General features: G+C 44.3%; 4 protein-coding genes across 4 annotated transcripts; 2 read left to right on the top strand and 2 right to left on the bottom strand.

Moving 5' to 3' along the window:
- Positions 1–674: 674 nt before the first annotated feature.
- On the top strand, positions 675–1,429 carry SCP_1103700 (hypothetical protein; the record flags this gene model as incomplete). The annotated part of the gene is made up of 2 exons (XM_027762805.1): positions 675–977; positions 1,025–1,429. The coding sequence occupies 2 exons, from the start codon at positions 675–677 to the stop codon at positions 1,427–1,429; spliced, it is 708 nt and encodes a 235-aa protein (XP_027618606.1).
- A 55-nt stretch (positions 1,430–1,484) lies between these two features.
- SCP_1103690 (hypothetical protein) lies at positions 1,485–5,808 on the top strand (the record flags this gene model as incomplete). The annotated part of the gene is made up of 8 exons (XM_027762804.1): positions 1,485–1,609; positions 1,666–1,803; positions 1,861–1,893; positions 1,946–2,038; positions 2,091–2,485; positions 2,533–2,565; positions 2,620–2,917; positions 5,412–5,808. The coding sequence occupies 8 exons, from the start codon at positions 1,485–1,487 to the stop codon at positions 5,806–5,808; spliced, it is 1,512 nt and encodes a 503-aa protein (XP_027618605.1).
- A 10,206-nt stretch (positions 5,809–16,014) lies between these two features.
- Positions 16,015–16,850, bottom strand: SCP_1103680 (hypothetical protein; the record flags this gene model as incomplete). Its single annotated transcript, XM_027762803.1, has 3 exons — positions 16,015–16,256; positions 16,309–16,428; positions 16,484–16,850. 3 exons carry the CDS (start codon positions 16,848–16,850, stop codon positions 16,015–16,017), a joined length of 729 nt encoding a protein of 242 aa, XP_027618604.1.
- A 494-nt stretch (positions 16,851–17,344) lies between these two features.
- SCP_1103670 (hypothetical protein) lies at positions 17,345–18,604 on the bottom strand (the record flags this gene model as incomplete). The annotated part of the gene is made up of 9 exons (XM_027762802.1): positions 17,345–17,711; positions 17,777–17,824; positions 17,879–17,965; positions 18,036–18,106; positions 18,170–18,179; positions 18,234–18,263; positions 18,320–18,382; positions 18,445–18,480; positions 18,534–18,604. The coding sequence occupies 9 exons, from the start codon at positions 18,602–18,604 to the stop codon at positions 17,345–17,347; spliced, it is 783 nt and encodes a 260-aa protein (XP_027618603.1).
- Positions 18,605–21,632: the final 3,028 nt, after the last annotated feature.

The following is a 21,632-nucleotide window of genomic DNA, read 5'->3' as shown; positions in this document are numbered from 1 at the left end:
CAATTGCCAGCAAGACACGATCAACGAGCAAGAATGAACACACCGGTGGAGGTAAGTAGCCATCCACAACGACCGACACTCACCCCCGCACGACAAACCATTCGCGCATCAGATTCAAATCTTACCATTGCGCCCAGCTCATTGTGGACACACGCCACTGCTGCACGTCAAATTCGGCGCACGTTCACGACCGCGCTAGCCACATCTCCACCACTGACACGGACGGTCGCCGACGTTCTCCGCCACCATCGCCAACTCAGCTGCGACATGCAGCAATACCAACATGGAACCTCGCCCGACCCAAACGCGCATCCCCACTGGGAGCGCGTTCGCGACCACTTTCCGCAGCACCTCGACCGCGGACGGCCTCCACCACCTGCATTCTCGCCAATGCAATGACCACGCAGACCTGCCGTTGGAACGCCAATACCGCGCCTGGCTGACCACAAAACATGTGCCCCCCCTGCGCACGCAGTTTCCTCCCCCCCTCTGGCTCAGGTTTCGCGATCGCGTGCGGCTTGACCACCACGCGGACCTCCCGGCGTGCCAACACCAATCCCGTGCTGAGCTTCTCGCAAAACACATGCACCCACTCGGTGCATATTTTTCTCCACTATTTTACTTACACTTTGCTGACATCCAGCAGTCCCAACACTGCACCTCGCCCAACCCAAATGCGCATCCCCACTGCGCACGCAATTTGGCGCACATTCGCAGCCCCTCTCCACAGCACCTCGACTGTCAACACCCTCCACCACCTGCATTCTTGCCAATGCGACCACCACGCGGACCTGCCGTTGGAACGCCAATACCACGCCTGGCCCACCACAAAACACGCGGCCCCACTACGAGCACCGCCACCTCGACCCTCTCCCTCACACTTCGCGACCGCGCGCGGCTTAACCAACACGCGGACCTCCCAGCGCGCGAATCCCAGTGCCGCGCCTAGCCCATCGCACAACACGCGCACCCGCTCAGTGCGTATTTTTCTCTGCTATTTTGCTTACATTTTGCTGACATCCAGCAATGCCAACATGGTGCCTCGCCCGACCAAAATGCACGCCTGCACTGCGCGTACAATTCCGCATGCGTTTGCACCCCTCTCCACAGCACCTCGACTGCCGACACCCTCCACCACCTACTCTCGCCAACCAGACCACCACGCGGACCTCCCGTTCGAACGCCAATACCACGCATGAGCCACCGCAAAACACGCGCCCTCGCCGCGTGCGCCGCAACCTCAATCCTCTCCCTCACACTTCGCGACCGCACCCAGGTCGACCACCGCCCGGACCTCCCGTTCGAACGCCAAGGCCACACCTCATCCCTCGCAAAGCACGCGCCTGTGCTGTGTGCGCAATTTCCTCCACACTCTCACCCCCGTTTTGGCACCATGCCCAGACAGCGAATGCCGACGGACATGCCCTAACAGTCGCACCGCAAACAACTCCCACCTCGCCCGATTTCCTCTCGCAACCGCCACCATGGCCTCCGTCACTGATGCTCCTGCAACCACCACTGGCAGCAAATGCAAGATGAGGCATCTGTCGCCGTCCACACCAGTGCCTTCACCCGCAAAAAGGCAGAAGCCCAAAGACAGCGACGACATGTAAGTCTTCATACCCACTCATCGCCATATACCAGCCAACATGCAGTTCTTTGCAGATTCTTGCCGACAGCACACACCGACTCCACTGCATCCGATACTCCCGCAGACGATGCTCACGCCAGTCACCGACCCGACGAGACTCCCGGTAAGCCTTACCGCAACAAAGGAAAGTGCATCGAGAAAACCAGGACACCGTGAGTCGCTGTTTGCCACCAGACAGACACTTCCGCTAACTGCACCATATATACAAGAACCGAAGTGCTCCAGTCGCTGTTGAAACTCAGGTACTCCCTTTGGCAATTATCCACTGTGACTCACACTGACACTTTCTTGCAGAGAAACACTCGCCGTGACATGTGCCATAAACAACGTGTTTGTCCTTGTGCAACCCATGTATCTCAAGAGGGCATTCCCTTCAAACATCGCCGAGTACGTCCATTTGCCCTTGCTTTTTCTGCCATACTACTAATCAACCCCAAAGACGTCTGGACCACGTCTCGATCACCACCGCACACGACATCATCAATCTCACGACTGCAGACCCCACAGCACTCCACTTTGTCACCATCGGAGCCTCCGACTACCTTCAGCTCAAGACGAGCACCCATCTCACGCTCTTCTCTGTCGTCGGCTCCATTACCCACAGCGACCTGATCAGTCCGAGCGGTCGCAGCCGTCAACTCTGCGTTGCACCATCAGCACTCACCTGGCCACGTGCGGCTGCCGTCCTGGGTGCCATTCTCAACAGACGAACACTCATCTTCCCGTCGTTCCATGCTGGCCTCTCCTTCTCAACAAGGTTGACCACTAGCACCTCAAACACTCCAGCCAAGATCTGCGGCATGGCTCCCGCCACTCCGGTGAATGCACAACGCGGTACGTGATGTCTCGCACTACAAAATGTTCACTAACGCACCCTGCAGGTCCACCCCCCGTGCTGCCGGCCGATCGAGATGGTAAGATCGCCCCCAACCTTCTCGCACATGCGCCCTAACTCACTCCTCCCGCAGTGCCGACTTTCGACGGGTGTAAGCCCTTCAAGTTCTCCATGCGCTCCATATCGATGCTTCCCAAAATCCACGACGATCTCTCCACAGAGTCTGCTGTCCTCCTGCTCTTCACTCTTGGGAAGGACATCAAGAGCCACCCTGAACTCGATGATGAAAATGCCGACACCACTATCTCCCTCAACATCCAATCCATCGTCCTTCTCGCCAATCCGGGATTGATGCCCCACGGCTTCCTCGAGGACGAGCCTATGCCCCTCCTTAGAGTCTTCCAACTGAATTTCGAGCCTGACCAACACCTGTAACTACTGTAATAAATGCCTGTACTTGTACTACATAACCACCAATCATACACCCTCACTCTTACAAAAATCGTCAGCACCCCATCGGAGTCGGGGAATGGTGCGAGTGCCGCTACGATAGTTAAATAGCCTTACAAATATTCTCCTTGCGGGGGCCATTTCTTTGGTTTCTTAGAGACAGTTGTAACATGGAATTTATATGCTGCCTTCATAAGAAAATGTGCAACATTAGTTGCATGCTGAGTGGGAGCGAGTTCATACCTGTCTAAGTATTCAGTCATTTCATGCATAAATTTATAAAATGTCTGAATATCTGTGGAGCCATCATATGCTGTAGGCTTCTTAGGCTTAAGTATGGGTACTCATTTCTTATTCTTAGAGGACCTAACATGAGGTCGCTCGCCGCCATCCCCTTTATTAGAAGAAGGTGTCTATGGCACAGCCCAATCTCAGGGACTTGAACACAATTCTGAGGTAACTGCCAGGCTCGATTTGAGCCACAGGCTGCATAATAGCAGGTGCCCTTGACGAAGGGGCCTTTACCTTCTTATTATCCATATGAGGGGTGTGCCTCTTTATGTCACGCATAGCATTGTGAGCACAGCAGTCAGGGCCCGACCGCTGAACATTCAAAATGGCCTCCTCAAGTGCCACGAGATGGGCACGAAGTTCTTCATTCTCGCGCAAGACATCATTGTGCCAACGATTATCACCACTGTCTGCACTACTGGCTATGGACATGGAGTGTCCAGGTCCAACTGATGAATTGGACAGCGCAGATAGTTTGCATGCATTCACTGTCGGTGGATGTGTCTGCTCATCCTGAGTGGCCTTGTGGGCATGCCAATGCTCAAACATCTCTTGTTGTTCCTCAAGGCTCATTCCCTCATCTTGGAGCAAGCTGACATGTATCTGCCCACAGGAATACATTTTGTACTCCCTCACCTGAATTTTAGGATCCAACTCTTCTTGAGGAATCCTGCTATTGCCCCATTCTCAGGGATCAATGGCTTTGCCCTTATGTGAAGGTCCTTCTCCGTGAGACTCAGGGCTAGTCGCAGCCTCACTCTCCCTCACAAGGGATGGGTGGTTTTGGGGAGCAGCACGTACTGCCTCCCCGGACTGGCTGGGCTGAACGGTGTCAGACTACTTACTGCATGCATGCAGTTCTCATAGTGAGCTCTGTCACTGGAGCTCATTGACCTTTCTGCCGTGGCAAATGTGTGCAGTTGAGCATGACTCAGCAGGCTTAAACTTCCCATACGTTGGTGGGAGCTCAAGGTCCAGTTTGCGGAGTCCACACTTCGAGGGTGATGCCGCGGACTGACAGTGATCCATTCACCTTGTCCGGCACTTGCATCGGACATGCCTGGCTCACACACAGTAGTGTCAGACAAGCCATTCTCACTCTTGCTGTTTTCAGGACTGGCAAGACTAGTGAGAGGACTCAATATATTTTCTGATTCAGTAACAGAAATCTCCCTCCCTATGCTAGACCCAGAGGAGGGGCTACTCGACATGACCGCCTGGCTGTAGGACAACCCAGGGATCACAGCAGATGGGCTAAAAGCACGCGAAGGCACTTTGCCACCACTCAAACTAAGAGAGGCATCAGCGTTCTCAGTATCACAACTATTTTCATATCCACTGGGGATGGAGTTTGCAGGTGAAGCCAGCCTTGATGAGGACACAGTGTGCGAGCAAAGATTGTATCGACCGGACATGAGTACATCTTGATGATAGGGTAGGATAGGACTGGGATAGTATAACAATAGAGTGTTGCCGGTGTCGGAAGGTTGAGTTGATCAGACCCGAGGGGACCCAGATCCTGAACACAAGCAGAAAGTAGTAGAGTAGAGTTTCGAAGAAAGCCTAGTTTGTGAAAAATATGTGATGTTGGCTAACCAAATAGGAAAGGTCACATCACATAAAGAGCGCACACATGGGTCAAAGCTTTAAAGGCTGATATTCGATTTACGATACGCTGACCTCTACTCTACAAAGAGCAGGTCTTTTATATGTCGGGAGACCCTAATGCTAGAAGTCTCTAGACTAAGCCGAGAATATGAGTTGGGGTAAAAAAGAAACAGAATTAAAGGAGAAAGATCAAAAGCATGTGGAGGTGAATGACATTGAGTAAGCATCTAAGAAAGAAAATAAAGTAGATGTCTTTCCACGTCGCCACAACAACATATGGATTTTCTGTGGGTTCGATGGTTCGGGCGTGATCTGACAGCGCTGGGTGGTTTCAAGTCTCGCTGCTTACATTGCATCAGTTTTGTCAACTTTGAAGATTACAATCCATTCAGCTTTCTCAATCTGAATGAAGTTTTATTAGCTGTGCATCTCCTTCCCACCTTCATGCATGGATGAACATCTCCTTCCATTGCACGATGGAGCTCTGAGGATCACGAAGACTGGAAATACTACTATGTGAATATGTACATGCCCCGCCGTATACTCTTGCTACTGATTGACCTCTATCCTGTGCAGGTTCATCGATTGCGACATGTTCATGTGCTATCTAGGCGGTGCAGTTGGACACAAGGGAATTGGTGTTCCCATCCAGGGGAATGATGATGCAGACATTGAGGATGTGGCTGATGACGCAAAAATTGCAGATGAGGAAGATAATCTCACAGTCGGGGTTCAAGATGAAGATGAAGATGTTGTACAAGAAGAAGAAGATTATGGCTACTGGGATGAAGATGAGAAGGTCACTGGAGATGAAGAGAGTGATTGTGATGAAGAAGATCTTGGCCCGGAGGATGGTGAGGACAAGGAGGATGAGTACAGTGACAAAGGCTATGCACCACTGCAGCACGCAAGTACTCCTGGGACTTGTAATGTTATGGTCATGTATTATAATATGCACCTATATACAAAGTGACTGCCTACATCTATATACCGTCTGCATACCCAACAGGACTCTGCCAGGATATGCATACCTACACCACCAAACCAAGCTGATATTTTACTTCAATTGGTCTCTATGCTATCTTGGATTCTCAATGCTACATTGTACTTGACACATTCTCGAGATTTTGACTGTCGTGTGATGTGGCATTCACTCATCTCTGCGTCTCTTTCTTGGTCTCTGCTCAGTATCTACATCCATGTCCAATACATCACTCTGTTCCATGGCCTCTGATTCCAACTCGTCTGCTTGTCTTTGCTCAAGCTCTTAAACTCGCTCTGATTGGGCTGCCTGTGCTGCTTTTGCTGCCTTGTTTCATGCCCGGGTTGCAGCACCTTTGGCTCTGGTTTCAGCTTGCTTGTCTCTGTTAATGCGCACACCAGATACAAGCTCAGCATGCCATTTTACTCTGTTCTTGATGAGTGGCCGTGGAGCAGTGAGTGCGTGGGGGAGACAGCGATGCAGGAGGTGACTGTTGTGTAGGGCATGGGTATTTATAATGAAGCGGTTGTTCTCATTGTGAAATATGGTGCGTGTTACTCTTCCAGTGACTTCTCTTTCCTGCAAGATGGGTCAGTTGGTTGACAGGTGCAAGTGCAACAATCATGTTGCACATTCAGTATAAAGTGGATTGCCTGTAACATTCAATCAGCCTGCAAGTCCCATCTGGCAATAAAATACAACATACCTTAGATGGAACAACATGATATGTTTTTTGAGTTGTGAAGGGCCATGGCATACCCAAGGTTGAATGCAGTGAGTCACCTATAAGAAATGTGTCCAATGTGACGAATGCTGTTGTTGACTCTGCACCATCAGCAACTAGAATTTCCGCTATGTGTCCAATCATATTCTCTTGGTCTCTCTATTACTTGTGGGGAGTGGGCCATTGCTCTGTATGGCAGGAACGATTCCTGAGGTTCTGTGTTCCTGCCTTTCTCTCATTATCTAATTGTTTCCCCATGCATTAATCATTTTGTATTACTCCTTAGTAGTTGATTACTTGTGAAGAGTGGTCCATTGCATTGCATGGCATGTTGCATTTTTATTCAGTATCTATTTAAAGGTTTCACCAATTTGTATTCACTTAAAATAGTCACTTTAGGCAAAAATCTACTAACATTTGATGCTATACTAATAAGTATAAAGAACTCAAGTCTTTCTTGTAGTGTATAACTTGTGTGGAGTGGGCCATTGCTCCGCATGGCAGTAACGATTCCTGACAATGTTTATATCACATCTGTGATCAGTGTCTCTAAATATTGAGAACATCATGAGAGAATAAAGCACTTGAATCTGTGCTTCTTCTGGCTTCGAGACACTGTGGAGGCTGGTCAAATTGCACCGGTGTATATTCCTACTGCAGAGATGGTAGTGAACATTTTAACAAAGTCCTTGCCAGCGGCAAAGATTATCTACTGCTGCGAGATGACGGACTTGAAGATCTAATCTCCAAACCCTCGGATATTTCTGAATGTGCTGAATGACTCGGACATTCTCGGGTCTGTATTTCCTCGGACTTCCTCGGATCATGTGTCTGCCACGTCATATACCATTCTCACTGCTGCGGTTCAAATCATCTCTTTGCACCATTCATCACTATGAAAACATTCGCTCTCACTCTTCTTATTACTGCAGGGGCACTCTTCCCTGCAATCATCCTCCTTTCATTTTACTATGTCATCACGCATATCTGGCCAGCACCACCCCCACTCGACATTGAATTGGAATGCATCACCATTCCAGCATCAAATCAACCGTCCCATCGCATGCTAGTTCACCCAGCTGTGCCACCTCGTGCACACATCCAGTGACACTCTCTGCACTTCACCACTTAACAGTTTGATGAACTGGATGACCTTGCATCTATAATGCTGCGTGAGAGTGAGATGGAAGCCGATCATCCATCCAAGTCTAAATCGCGTGACGAGGAACATTGGAATGTCGTGAAATGAGTGGGTTCAGGGAGAGGTATATGAGACGGTTCTTGCATTGTGTTGAAGAGGGAAGACTGGTTGAATTAAGGAGAAGTGTTAGATTAGATAATTCATCAGTCTCCCAAAGGTCTAGACTCAAAGCAATGCAAGGTGCTGTGCACCTAGATACCTGTTGATTAGTCAGGGTAGGCTGTGCTATGCACTGCCATGTAGAGGCTATGCATAGCTATGCCTACCTGTGTTCATAGCCACAATCCTGTGTTAGTGCATAGGTTTGTATAACCACACTCTAGGTAGACTTGTGTGGTGGAGTGGACCATTGCTCCTTTGTATCACTGTTCTTAGCATACACTCCTCTGGCATACATTGTATAAATTTAGGTTATATATATCATTATTCTTAAGTGGCTACCTCATCTAAGTGTCTAACTCATTTACCTCATATTTATAGCTAGCCTTTACAACTTAGAATAAATAGCTATGCTACATCTTCGGCCCCTGGTATATGCCAACATCTCAATGTTCATAGTTTCAAGCTTACCTTCTAGCTTACATAGGCAACCAGTGGTCATTCCATCATTGTACCAGACCTGTCCATCTTTCGTAACTACTCGTGCTGTAAAGTGAAAGCTACCGTAGTATATCATTCCACATAATCTGTACTCTGTATTTTCAGTACCTATGGTTATAGTCTTATCAAGGCGAACTTTAACACCACTTATTTGAAACAACACAAAGTGCGTGGACTCAAAGGCAATACTCAGCCTTAGCCTATGGTTACATCACATGCAATAGATGTCTTTTTCAGAAGCAGTGGCTCAAGCCAGTCTGCAATGGGTCGATTCTTATATGATCCCATTTTTTTTGTGGACTCTTTCCATGCCGCCCTTGTACAATCCCATAATACAGCATCATCTCCTTCTGATTCTTGATCCCTCTTACAATTCTGACAGGTAAGTGTCCTTGAAAGGTATTCCTCTTCATATTTGAGTACAATGCTGCATAAATTAAAAAGTTCTGTTCCATTAGGTCCCTCTACTGGGAATGCAATAGGATCCTCTTTGTGAAGCGCTTGTCGCAGCATATCTCTAGCCTCTTCCATGGTCAATGTGCCCTCAGTCACTTGTGTAAATGCATTTTGCACTGAGACAGTAGCAATCCATTGTCGAGTCTGAGTGTAGTAGATGTCATATAGGATGGTAAACAGACTATCATAAGCACAACTGTATGATTCTGCATCCCATTCAAATCCTACAGGTGCACAGGAGGTCACATTGTTCAGCTGTATGTCTGTTCTTTGCTGTTTGGCAGGATTTTCCTCCTTCACTTCATCAATATCTTGCTTGCATTTAGTCCCACGTCTTTCTCCAGGATCGTTGTTTAGAGTATTTAAAACCTTGGTTCCCTTTGCAGTAACATATTTGACAACATTCTTTAAGGTATGTGGTGCATCACTAAGCTCACCCTCTGGTTCATTTTCTGCTTCAACTTCAGTCTGATTGCCCTTCTTCTTATTCTTCTTCTTGGGAACAGGAATAATCTTCCATGGACTTTCCTCTTCTGGTGGATCTAGAGGAAATGGTTTATCAGAGGACCATTTAAGTTCAAAGTGTATACCTTTAGGAATGTGTGCATGCCCTTTTTGTGTGCGGAAGGAGTGAATCAGAGCATTGTGTGTAACACCTTCAACCTTATCTGAAAGTTTCTGCTCATATCATAATTTGGTAATCTCATCTAACAACTCCAGTTCATGGAATTCCTGTCTCATGTATCCATTCAATCCACCGGTCATTTTATGAGAGTCAAATCCTTGAACAATGATCGTCCCCTCATAGGTAGATCCCCGTGAGAGACAAGTATAAATGGACTGATGATTCTTACAGTTCTGCAGGTCACACACATTATCAGGTCTCGTACGCCCTTAGGATGCAAAGTCTGTCATGGCAAAGTTGGGCAGCACAGCCACCTGATGTCTCATGATCGTTATTAACTTGTCATTCTGCATCATACATTTCGTCTTTAGTCCCTGTTGACTTATAGGTACCACGTTCTTGGGAAGTCCTTCAAGTTGTATTGGTGTTGGTGCTGTCAACTTGACAAACAGTGTTTCTAACGTGTTCTTGTTATCAGCAATAGGTCATGATTTCCATCCAACTACAACCCCCTCTGCACCATTGGTGACACTACATTCCGTCACTTCATTGGATTTAATCATTACAGGTAATCCCAAACATAGAGTTAATTTTCCAGCACGATGTTCAGAGTTGGCCGGTGGAAGATCCCATAGTTTCTGTTGAAGGAAAGGATCAATGACATTAGAAGTACATTGGGGATTCAGTGCCCTTTGATTTCTCTTTGATTTTTTACCTTCATCACCTGTATCCCAACAGAATAAAAGGTATGTAATGGCTGACCGGTCTCTTGTGCAAATCGTTCACAGCCAAGTTCATTAATCTTATCACGGTAGGAGTTCCATGAAGTTATCATTGACACATTTCTGAATCTAGGCTGATTTAACTTTGGCTTATTGGCACCACGACCTGCAATGCGTGTTTGGAGATGCTTTATGTCCGCCATCGTACAAGACTTAAAGTGCAAGTTCTCTAGAGCTTTGCGTAGCTTAGCATCATTGGGATTTTGTTGGCGCTGTCTCATATTTTCACGCAGAAGAACTACAGTCGTAACTTGATGCCACAGTGCTTTGCCTATAATAATTTCCTGCTTAATATATGAGTTCGTTGTGTGAATAGATGTAGCTACCTTATGTGAATATAATGGAGAACCCGTGCCTGCAGGTGGTAACTGAGCAAAATCACCAGCAAATATCATATTCACTCCGCCATAAGGCTGTCCTTCATTTTTTAGTGCCTGACACATCTTAGAACTGCTACGATAAAGACTGTGACAATCAACCATTGACACTTCATCTACAAATATATAGTCAACATTCTGAAGGTGGGCTCGAACCTGCATTAAAGATGTCTGTGAATCACCATATTTACTAAAGCCAAGCATAGAGTGATATGTAGACCCAGCAATAAGGGCAGCTGCAAAACCCGTGGGTGCCATGCATATGAAGCGATAACCTTCACGTCGTTGCTCAAAGAAATGTATCAAGGCCTTGATAACTTGAGACTTTCCTGTACCAGCCATTCCACCCAAATACATTTTAAGTTGTTCTCTGCTTGGATCGAATCTGGCATTAGGTCTGTGTCGTTGAGAAGACCGTTGAAGGTATCATCATAGTTCTGCTCGTCTAAGTTATCCAACTCATATCTGATGAGGTGTGAATGGATGCTTCTCAAAGGTGTCATGCCAAGACACATCTTTGTCGGACTTGAGGTCTTTACCACTGCGCCAAGGTTTGAACAGAGTTAGCATGGTAACACAGTATTCTTCTCAGTCTCCAGCATTACGACGTGGCAAAGAACCACCTACAAAGTTAGGTACCTTACTTTGTTCTTCTGCCAGCAGTCTTATTCGATGTGTTTCCTTCTGTGGGTGCTCGCTTATAAATTGTCCCAGTTTCATCAACTCTAATTCCAGTTCTTTTGCTTGCTGCTGTGCAGCCTTTTCTGCACTCTCTGTGGTAAGTAGTAACTCATCTTCCTCTTCTTCTTCTTCTTCTTCTTTAACCACTTCTGATACCTCTTTGATGGATGCCAGTGGATGACCTGCAGTTTTATGTGTTGACTCAAATGACTCATTGCCAGATTCTTCTTCCTGTCGCAGACCTATGTGTTGACTCAAATGACTCATTGCCAGATTCTTCTTCCTGTTGCAGACCTATAAAAGTCTCAAATGCGGTTTCATCAACATGATAGTCATTCTCAAAGCTATTATCTGCATCCGATGTTAGTTGTTCAATACTAGTATCCACTTGATCCTCACTCTGAAGATTTAATGGCTTGTCAAAGCTTTCATCATCATGAAGTAGCTCTTGTTCGAGGCTAGAACCCACTTTATCATTTATGGAAACCTCAGAGGACTTTGCATTACACAATTTTTTCTTGCCTTTGGGTAGGATATTCTTATAACTACGCCGAATCCAATCATATAATGTTATGTCATCATACTTTCTGGGCCAATAAATATAATCCAATACCTGTGAGAGGGCCACATATTGGCCTTTAACATTACCTAATACAACCTTGTCCTTTGACTGCCCTTCAGATAATACTGGGTTGGAGGGTAGCAACGAACCTGCAACATCAGATGTAAAGTGATCCCAAGCAGATAGAACCTCTCGTACGTAGCTCCTCCAATAACAGATATTGAAATCATGACTCATGTAATGATCATCATGATCGAGCAAATACAATGCCGCCATAGGTCCACCAATTTCAGAAGAGGCAGTTAGGCTATTCACAATTTTTGTTATAAGGACACGCGCATTTTGTCGTCGGTTCTGCGTACCTCCAAGCAACTCCGGATGCTGTTCAAATATCTTCCGAATGGCTGAGAACATCACATGTGTTTTGAGAGCAGTCTTAGTTACGTAGTCAGTCACATATGCAATTACGGACTTAATCGCCGTACCCGAGAGAAGACTGATAACATCTGAATTGCAATGCAATAGATATGTTAGAATTGGTGTTGCAGTATTAATCCAAGCTTCACCTTTCTTCATATTCAAAGCACCCATATTTGGGTCGACAGAAGTTTCTTTGAATGTTTCTCATGGAAAACGAGCTTTGCAAGTACCGTACTTTGGATTTGTACATCCCTTGTGACACATATGTCGATTGGAACGATATAGGAGCTCATCAACGGTATGTTTAAACTTTACTCACCATGTGTTCATGGCCTGACATGCAGAACAGTTATCAGGGTCTTTGCATGTACAGGGATTAGCTGGTCTCTCCGGTAAAGTTTCTGTAGGTGGTCTCCTATTGGAGTTGTCCTCCTTTAGTTTGTCGAGTCGCTGTCTAACATCTTCCATTGTTCCATTGAAGAACTCGCCAATATACACACTTTCCAAATACTCAACTATTGCATGCTGAAAGTCAGAGTTAGGATCCATTATACGATCACGAATCTCCTGCGGTGTTAATGCATTCATAATCCATAGTAACATGTGCATATATGCAAGGTCAATCTACCTTGTTGTTCAATGGTACCATAGTATCCTGACGTCTTACCATATAGACCAAGTCGATCTAGGCCAACACTGAGCACATGTTTTATGAATAACTCCACCGTCATTTAAAAAAATCGTGCACCTGCCACAGGATTATCAGCTATAAGCTTATAGCGCTCTTCATAAGAGCGAAACTCTGGAAAATAAGTCTGCTGAGTGTCTGCAAAATATAATGCAATAGGATGATTTAGATCAGCAGGTGCAAAGGTAATAAACCATGAAGGGGCACCGAGATAAGAAGTTAAAGCCCAAATTTCATTTCGCATAGCTTTCGGTTTGTCATTGAACCATGAACTTTATATCCAACATGGTCTAAGTCATTGATGATTTGAAAACAGGCCTTTTCTTCTTCTGTTTCGGCCTTGACATGACCTTTGGACAAACATTTGATTAGATCTTCAAGGGTTCTGTCACTTAGGTTCATAAGCCTTTCTGCAATACCATCAAACTTACGTTTGTCGGCCAAAAGATATCCAGCTGTCGTGCAATTCTTAATCTGCTCATGATTGAAGGCAATAAGTGGAAACAGAGGCTCCAGTTGGAATTGTTTATCGTGGTACATTAATAACTGCTGCTTATGTCAGTGTTCCGATATATGAGTCTTGCCATTAATATTGTCAAGGCCACCAAGACCATAGGGGAAAAGCCAAGGGAACATCATTGGATAAAGTTGTGGATTATGATAAAGGCTTTGAGGTGTTGCATCTTGTCCTATACCAAGTATCTTTCCTTTTTTGAAGTGTTCAATAACTGCTGCTTATGTCAGTGTTCCGATATATGAGTCTTGCCATTAATATTGTCAAGGCCACCAAGACCATAGGGGAAAAGCCAAGGGAACATCATTGGATAAAGTTGTGGATTATGATAAAGGCTTTGAGGTGTTGCATCTTGTCCTATACCAAGTATCTTTCCTTTTTTGAAGTGTTCAATTGCTCGTGCTCGCATCTCCAAAGGTTTCATGGTCATAAGGTTGATCATGGTCTCACCAGTGAGACCATGCACAACAAAAGGACACGGACCTTTGATAGTGCCATCATCTTTCTCAGTATCATTAACAGCAGAGGCCTCTGGTAATTTTGTGCCATCATATGACTGGTGATAATCTGCAATGACCAGTGGAACATCCTCTGGATACTCTGCAAGATTTTTCTTAGATATAACCAGGTCAGCATAGTCAACGTGATTTAACTTCAACCAATCAAGTGCCTTGGCTACCTTATTTTGATGCACAAGAAAAGGAGTTCTTGCATACTCTATGGGTGTAGGCTTTGAAGGACCTATATACAGGAAGGCAAGAACCTCATTGAGCTCTTCTCGACTTGGTGGTAGCACACTATATACCTGAGGCATTGGCACAGAATGACATACTGCATTAGCCTTCATTTTATGCATATGTGATGAAGCAACACGTACAACACAATAGTTGTGTTTTACTCTAGATATTAACATCTTCTCAGTCCACGACAAACCTTGAAGCTCCAGAGGAATATCACCGATCCAAAGGCCATTAGCAAGTGCGTCATCGGGTAGCTTTCCCTTTTATAACGATTTATAACAATTAAGGCACACTTGATTGTGATTGTTTAATATTACAGGTCCCGATCGAGCCTGGATATCATCCTTAACTCTTTTACGCTCTCGTCTGGTAATAAATAAGACCGTCTGCATCCATAAGTAGTGATAGATTTGACCTAACATTATAAAGTGGCCGCATCTCAGCCACTATGTGAAGTTGAGCACATACCGCACAAGCCTCTTCAATTAGTTTGGTTTTGGTGATATCATCACAATATCCTTGCATAAGTTGTATAAGAGCCATCAAAGAGAGTGGACACGGAGGAAAATCAAATGCATTTGTTAATTGATTTGAGAGAGGAGGATGCATTTTAGGCTTTTGTGCCCCTTCTGTAGTTTGCCTATGCCTTTGTTGACGTGCTACATCTGTCTGCGCTGGGGGAACACATTTAAATTGTGCTACAAAGTCTGGACAATGTTCACATGAATGGTTAGCAAATCATTTGCCCTGAGATGATTACCAGAAGGGACATGGATCACATGAAGCTTACAAATGGTCCGTAAAGCAGAGATCGGTAAGCGTCCAGTCAACTCGGTTAGTGGTATCTTTACAGTCAGTATATCATCACCTGATGTTTGTATAAGAGAAACTAGAGTATAATTCCAGTATATATATCGTACCGGTTCTTCCGTATAGTTACTGGCAACTGAAGTGTAAGGCTGAAGCTCTTCCACAGACCAGAATTTTGGTTTTTTAGAACGTGCACCACCTCCAATAAGATTTAGACAAGAATTATCAAACCTGCACTTCACTGTTAAATGCATAGACTCGCCAGTATTTAGCATCAAACCTCTCATACAAGATGGACTTTGACGAGAAGAGGTCAGCTTACGAGTAGATGCAATAAAGTCATGACATCGATATAGATGCCGTGCAAGCCTCATAGCCACATCACGGATGATGTATACAGAGTTTTTGTAGGGTATATAACCCAAATATTGCAGCATAAAACTTTCAGGGAGGGTGTTTAGCAATACCCTGCCGTCAGACGGCCCAGGACTTTCTGGAAGGGTGCCCGTCCATACCCTGAAATTCAACAATAGAGATACTCTCTGAAGAGTATCTGCCATAAGAGATTCAGATGATATACACATTGGATCCTGTAAATCGGACGGATACAAGTAGCGAGAGGTTAAATCCAGTGACGTGGCACATACCCGTGGACTTTTTGGTTGAATAATCTCATTCAATGAAGGATTTAATGCACCTAGTAGTTCAGTTAGCACAGCAGCTGCATGAAGCAAATGGAAAATTGCCCAGAAATGCATGACTGCAATGCTGATAGATCGTAAAGCTTGAAGGTGTCTTGGAGCAAGTCAACGACTGAGCTCTGAGTGAGACTGATTTACATTTATTCGGAGATCCAACTCATTTAAAGCCAGAGTACAAACTAAGCTGACACGATAGATTCATTAGCAAATATACCGGATATATCACAGATGCATCGTCACAATAATAATCAAGTATCACCATGTGATAGACTTGATATTCTGGTCTACTTTGAAGACACATAGTACGTTGCAGAAACTACAGTCGCGATACGATGATACAAATAGCGAGCAAATTCAAGGACAAAGACAACTTGGGATTGTCAGTCTTAGCTGCAGCCATCCATTTGACGGGGGAGTGAAGAACGCAAATGAACGAGCCAACCGGTACCTCCTTCTTCCACAAAGGACAAGTTGCACGAACCTTTGCCAAATCAAAGGACTCGTTGAGCTTTCGACTATCCTTACCCTGGAAGAACCTGGTACAATCGTATACTGCGACTGCATATCCATTAAGGCCCGTGTTTCATACGATTGATAAGGAACCACTCACTTTGGTCCCAATGATTGAGCGCAAGAGGTGTGATCGAATGCCCAGTAATGATATTGCCCGGTGTACGAGAACTACTGGCATGTCCACTTTGAGACTTGCCAAACTTTGCGCCCTTCAACACTGGCACGATGTAAGATAAAAGTGAAGGACATATCAAATGAAGGTATAAACTTACCTGCAAATAGTTCATCCTCATCGTCATCTTCACCATTACCAGCACCCATCTTTCCCCACTTTGTAGAGAACTCCATGCTTGCTTGCTTCCTCCCCGTAGGCATATAAAACCCATCCTGACCAATATTTGTAGCCATAAATGCGATGTACCGTTCCCACTCTTGGTTGAGAGGAAGGAGTCGGATGTACTTGTACCACTTCTCACTGTCAGGACGAGCCTCAGCCTCTGCAACTTTGCTCTGACCTGAAAACCCAAACATCAAGCAGATCTGACGAGTGCCCATCTGGCTGACAATGTCGCCAACAGGCCCAGGTTCAAAGAACTGAGGATCCCCTCGTGAAGGATTAAGAAACAGGCCATGCTTCATAGAAATGGTAACAAAGTTGCGGATAGCACTAAGCGATAATCATCAGTGCACGTTCAATTTAATATAAAGGAGATGCACCTCTTGTACGGTAAAAGCCTCTCATGTTGTTTATAAATGAAGCTGAGCGGAACAGTGTAAGATCGCCCTCATTGTAGACCAAGAAACTTGCTTTCCTGCGAGTTAGCATATGATAATACACACCAAGTTTTACATCAATATACCGCAGTGGAGGCAATCCTTCATAGGTTCCTTGTAAAGCACTATCAAGAAGCTCCAGAATAGTCACCTCGCATTTGAACTTGGGGGCAGGCGGAAGCAAGTAGTCCATGCTTCAATTGGTGTCAGTTGCATCGACATCACTATCAAAATAACAAGACGTACATAATATTACCATGTTTGTCCATTCCTTTGCTGGCGCTGTATGACCAAATTAGAAGGAAAGAGCTTAAACAAGATATACTGACGTACGCTCTTGATATCATCTGAAACTGGATCTACCACGGTGCTCTTAGACTCCTTGAATGTGCCTTTACCTTTCCCTTCTGATTCTCGTCACCATCCTCTACATCATCCTCATCCTTATCTTCTTCCTTGAATGCCCTTTGACCTTTTGCTCCGCCCTTACGTACCTTGAAATTGCCATCCTCATCCTCTTGATCATCAAGTGCTTTCAACGTCATCTTTCCTTTCCCTTTCACTTCAACCTTCCTCGCCTTCTTGTCATACATGTGCTCATCATCTTCCTCTGCCTCATTGTCCTCCAAAGTATCAGAATTATCCATACCATTGCTGTCATTCTCGTCATTCTTGGTACTATCAATCTCCATTGGAGAAATATCGCCCTCCAACTCTTCATCAGAGCTTACATACATTTGAAAATCGAGAAAATCAGCATTATAAATGTTCAATCACACATATAAGCTTACCTTTGTACTTTGATGGGTTTCTTCACCATGTACTGATTGACCTTCGTCCTGTTCATAAAAGGAATCAGTGTATTATCTCATTTAGAAAGATCCAGAATGTACTTTGAAGTCTGCAAGCTTGCATCGATCATAGCCATAAGTGCATGAAGCTCATTAGGTGACATGTTCGCAATCAACTTTGGTGATACGCTGCATAAAATATAAGTAACAATATTATGATTACGATCTATGTGATATAAACAAAAAGGATTGTACGAACAGCATAGCATCATCGTCGGTCTCCTCATCATCGACCTTATCAGCTAAGGTGGCCTTGGATAGTCTAAGCAACTGTTAGAATATACCAAGATAAGTAAATGAGATGGGAACATACACAGCTCAGGTATGCTTTACAGGTGTTGATCTAATGTTGACATGATCAGAATTGATTCAGCAAAATCTATCAGAGAACATTTACTCAGCCGTATCGCCATCTAGATCGGACAATCTGGATAGTACCCAATGCAGATCAGATGTTCACAATATTAAATAGAAGTGACGTACCTCAGAACTAACTGTCCCTTGGATACCTTAGCTATAGGTATAGGCTTGGATTTAGTAGGCGTGCTTGAACAACATACGTATCAGTTGCTCCTTATCGGAAAAAATAATATAAAAATATAGCTCACCATTGTTCGCCATCTACTTCATCTTTCTGCAGAACCCTATGATATATGTTCAACTCAGTTACAAGTGAACGAATAAGAGATAAACTCACCGCGACTTCTTTGTAGGAGATGCACTAGAAAACACGTCGTCAATATATTCAAATAAGTAGTAAAATAACATACGATGGTGCGATATTGCTAGCATCAGAGCTACTATATAGAGTGTTAGATAAACCAGTGAAGAAGTTATATTAAAACATACCGTTAAGCACGCTTTCCTGGGGTACGTGTGGTAGACGATTTAGACTTTCTGTAAAACAAATCAGGTTATACCTTTGTATGCTACCACAAATAAAATGCACACAGGTGAGGGTGTCTTAGGTGTTAGCTGCGGAGAGAATACATCTTTGCGTCTGTCAAGAAGTAGTATGTAAGCATAGTCCATCTGGAGTCTAATCAATGCATGCACACTTTCTTAGGTGTACCGAGCACGCCAGGATCTGTCACTGGAAGAGCAGCGTCACTTGAAAGATTTGTTATTATCACATTTATAAATATTATTCATTACGACTCACCTTTCAATTTCAGCGACACTGGAATCATTCAGAACAACATCACTGCCTTTCTCTTCCTTTATTCCTCCCAGATGATCATCGTCATCATCAGCATATGATCTTTAAAACACATGTTATCTGTGCAAATATGATATAAAGTGGGAGTAGCACTCACTTCTTCTTTAACACAGCTGTATGTGTAGATTTACGCATTCTGATTAGTCAAAAAAAGTCCGTTCATACATTTTATACAAGCAAACACGATAACTTGAAGACTCACTGATCAGATCTGTTTGTGTAGGAGTATAAGTGCAAATCTATAATATGTATGTTCTCCATCAAATAAAGATGGTAGACGTACTGCTCAGTTTGAGGAGGAGGGTTGATAATTTCGATACTTCATTATTAAACAAGCATAATCACTATCATCAACATTACACAGCATAATGTGAATATTTCATACGCACTCGGAATCTCCAGAGATCACCACTTTCGACTTTGGAGTCTTGCGAGAGCCACCTCTACTGCGATGTGATCTGACAGAAGCATGTCATAAGTCTATGCATCAGATAAGTATAGGAAAGTAGTATGCGCATGCATGTGTGCCTCGACGGGGAGTAGGCATGGTTGAGGAGAAATTCTAGGCGACTACACGCTTCACAAAATCAACGAGTCTACTCTTATGCTATGAGACGAATGGAATGGGATATTGCCGGAGTTCCGAGACACAGGCATCCCCTGACCTTTGGAATGATCCAACAATTCCATCAGCATGTGATGACAGTGTCCCTTACCAATCAACTCCACCATCCACATGCTTGGATAAAGGGTCCAATTACTTAAAAATCAAACAATAAGCTATGAGCAAATTGCTTATGCTATCCTTCTACTCATGTCCTGTCAAGGTTTTTATCAATAATTAAGCTCAACAATGTAACCACAAGTAATGAAGGTTGTAAGATGAGTAACCATAATCTACTCACCTTTATTATCGTGAACAGATTATAAAGCAACGAGGACAGCATGGACATGTTCCATCGGAAACGATTGAGAGAAAGGAAGTCACGTCAGGTCATAAGATAGAATGTGTCATGTCAAGTCATCAGATCCAATCTAGTTGATAATGTTATCTGACGTTAGCCATATGGCCAATGCTCGTCAGAATATATGCATACAGCTGAACGCACCATCTAGTTTAAACTTTAATGTCAACTTCTCAGAGATGGCAGTTACAATATGATGTAAGGATGTTTAGAACCTTACTAAGTTGAACCTTACTGATCTGCTCAGCTGTGCGACAGTTCCGGTTAACTATGATGGAAATCAGGATCCAAAAAAAAGAATTTCACAGTTGTGAGGCACAAATGATAGGGTGAATCTGATGTGAACTGTGTCTAGAACACACTTCTGCGGATGTCCTAATGCCTAGATGGTTATGAGGTAAATCTTCATATACTAAAGATGCAAATCGAATATCAACCTTGAACCATCTCAAACGACACTGTTGCAGGATGACTATCCAACTTATGCTGGAAAAGCGAGAACAATATTGTCAGTTAATTGCTTGTCTTCCAAAAAGTACCACTGACATGTCTTATAGGTGAGTTTTTGATTGCAATGATGACAAGTTGGTCGAAGAGAGGCAGAGAAAGCCAGCAGTTAGTGTTTATGGCAGACGTAAGTAATGAGCATCAGCAAAGCTATGAAGTAACTTAGAACTGATGTTACTTACAACCTTTAGCCCGAACGCCCTAGGATATGCACCGAAACATTCAGTCCTCGTGTGGGTGAACGTGTCGATTTTACGTGACCCTATGATTCGGTGACTGCAAATATACATGATGAGATGGTTCTTTACATCCAGGGATACGTATGGGAGAGGATGCTACCACCTGTAACCCGACGCAATCAGTGAGCCTAATTAGAATTTCATAAGTTCTTTCTCACCAACAAAAATGACTAGACTGCTGACACATATTATCTCTGCCAAACAATCTATATCACTTGCGGGGCTTGGTGCAAAGTCTTTTGATGATGGTATTAAAGCTATAATCAACCTTCATCAGCTCATGTTAGAGAGGGTGAACGGAGCGACACTTACACCCTGGACACCGCGATGCATTCAGAATGAAGTACTCCTCGACTTCTCCAACCGATACTTCTCTTCGCCCAAGGATGCTGTGGGAGAGGAGACAATAGAATTTGATGTTGAGATTGACCCATTTGGAATCTTGAAAAACCAGATTGAAGGTTACATTCATACGACTGACAACAAGGTGCTTTATTATGAAAGGAGCGCTCTAAATGAGCACGGCAAAAGGTGAGGGATGAAATGGCATCAACATATAAGGCTAATGACCTATCTAGTCATACACTCCCAATACAACCCGCTGCAATTCAGATAGGTCATATGGTTGAACTGCAGGTGTCCTTTTGTGCAGTGCCTATATCTAAAGGGAAGTATCGATTCTTGCACAAGTTGAGATCAATTTGTATACTGGATCGAAGGGTACAATCGGTGAGTGGTATGCTATTTCAAGATACAGATCACTATAACTGAAGTCAACATACCGTAGGATTTCAACCAGATTTTAGTGGAGCATATTGTCCATCCACAGTTGTTACCGACTCGTACAGTCAAATGTAAGATCGGCT

This window comes from Sparassis crispa (genome assembly GCF_003851025.1).
Source record: "Sparassis crispa DNA, contig_000011F, whole genome shotgun sequence".
NCBI classification, from domain to species: Eukaryota; Fungi; Basidiomycota; class Agaricomycetes; order Polyporales; family Sparassidaceae; genus Sparassis; species Sparassis crispa.
The sequence above is the reverse complement of the archived record's forward strand: the minus strand, read 5'-3'. Positions and strand labels throughout refer to the sequence as shown.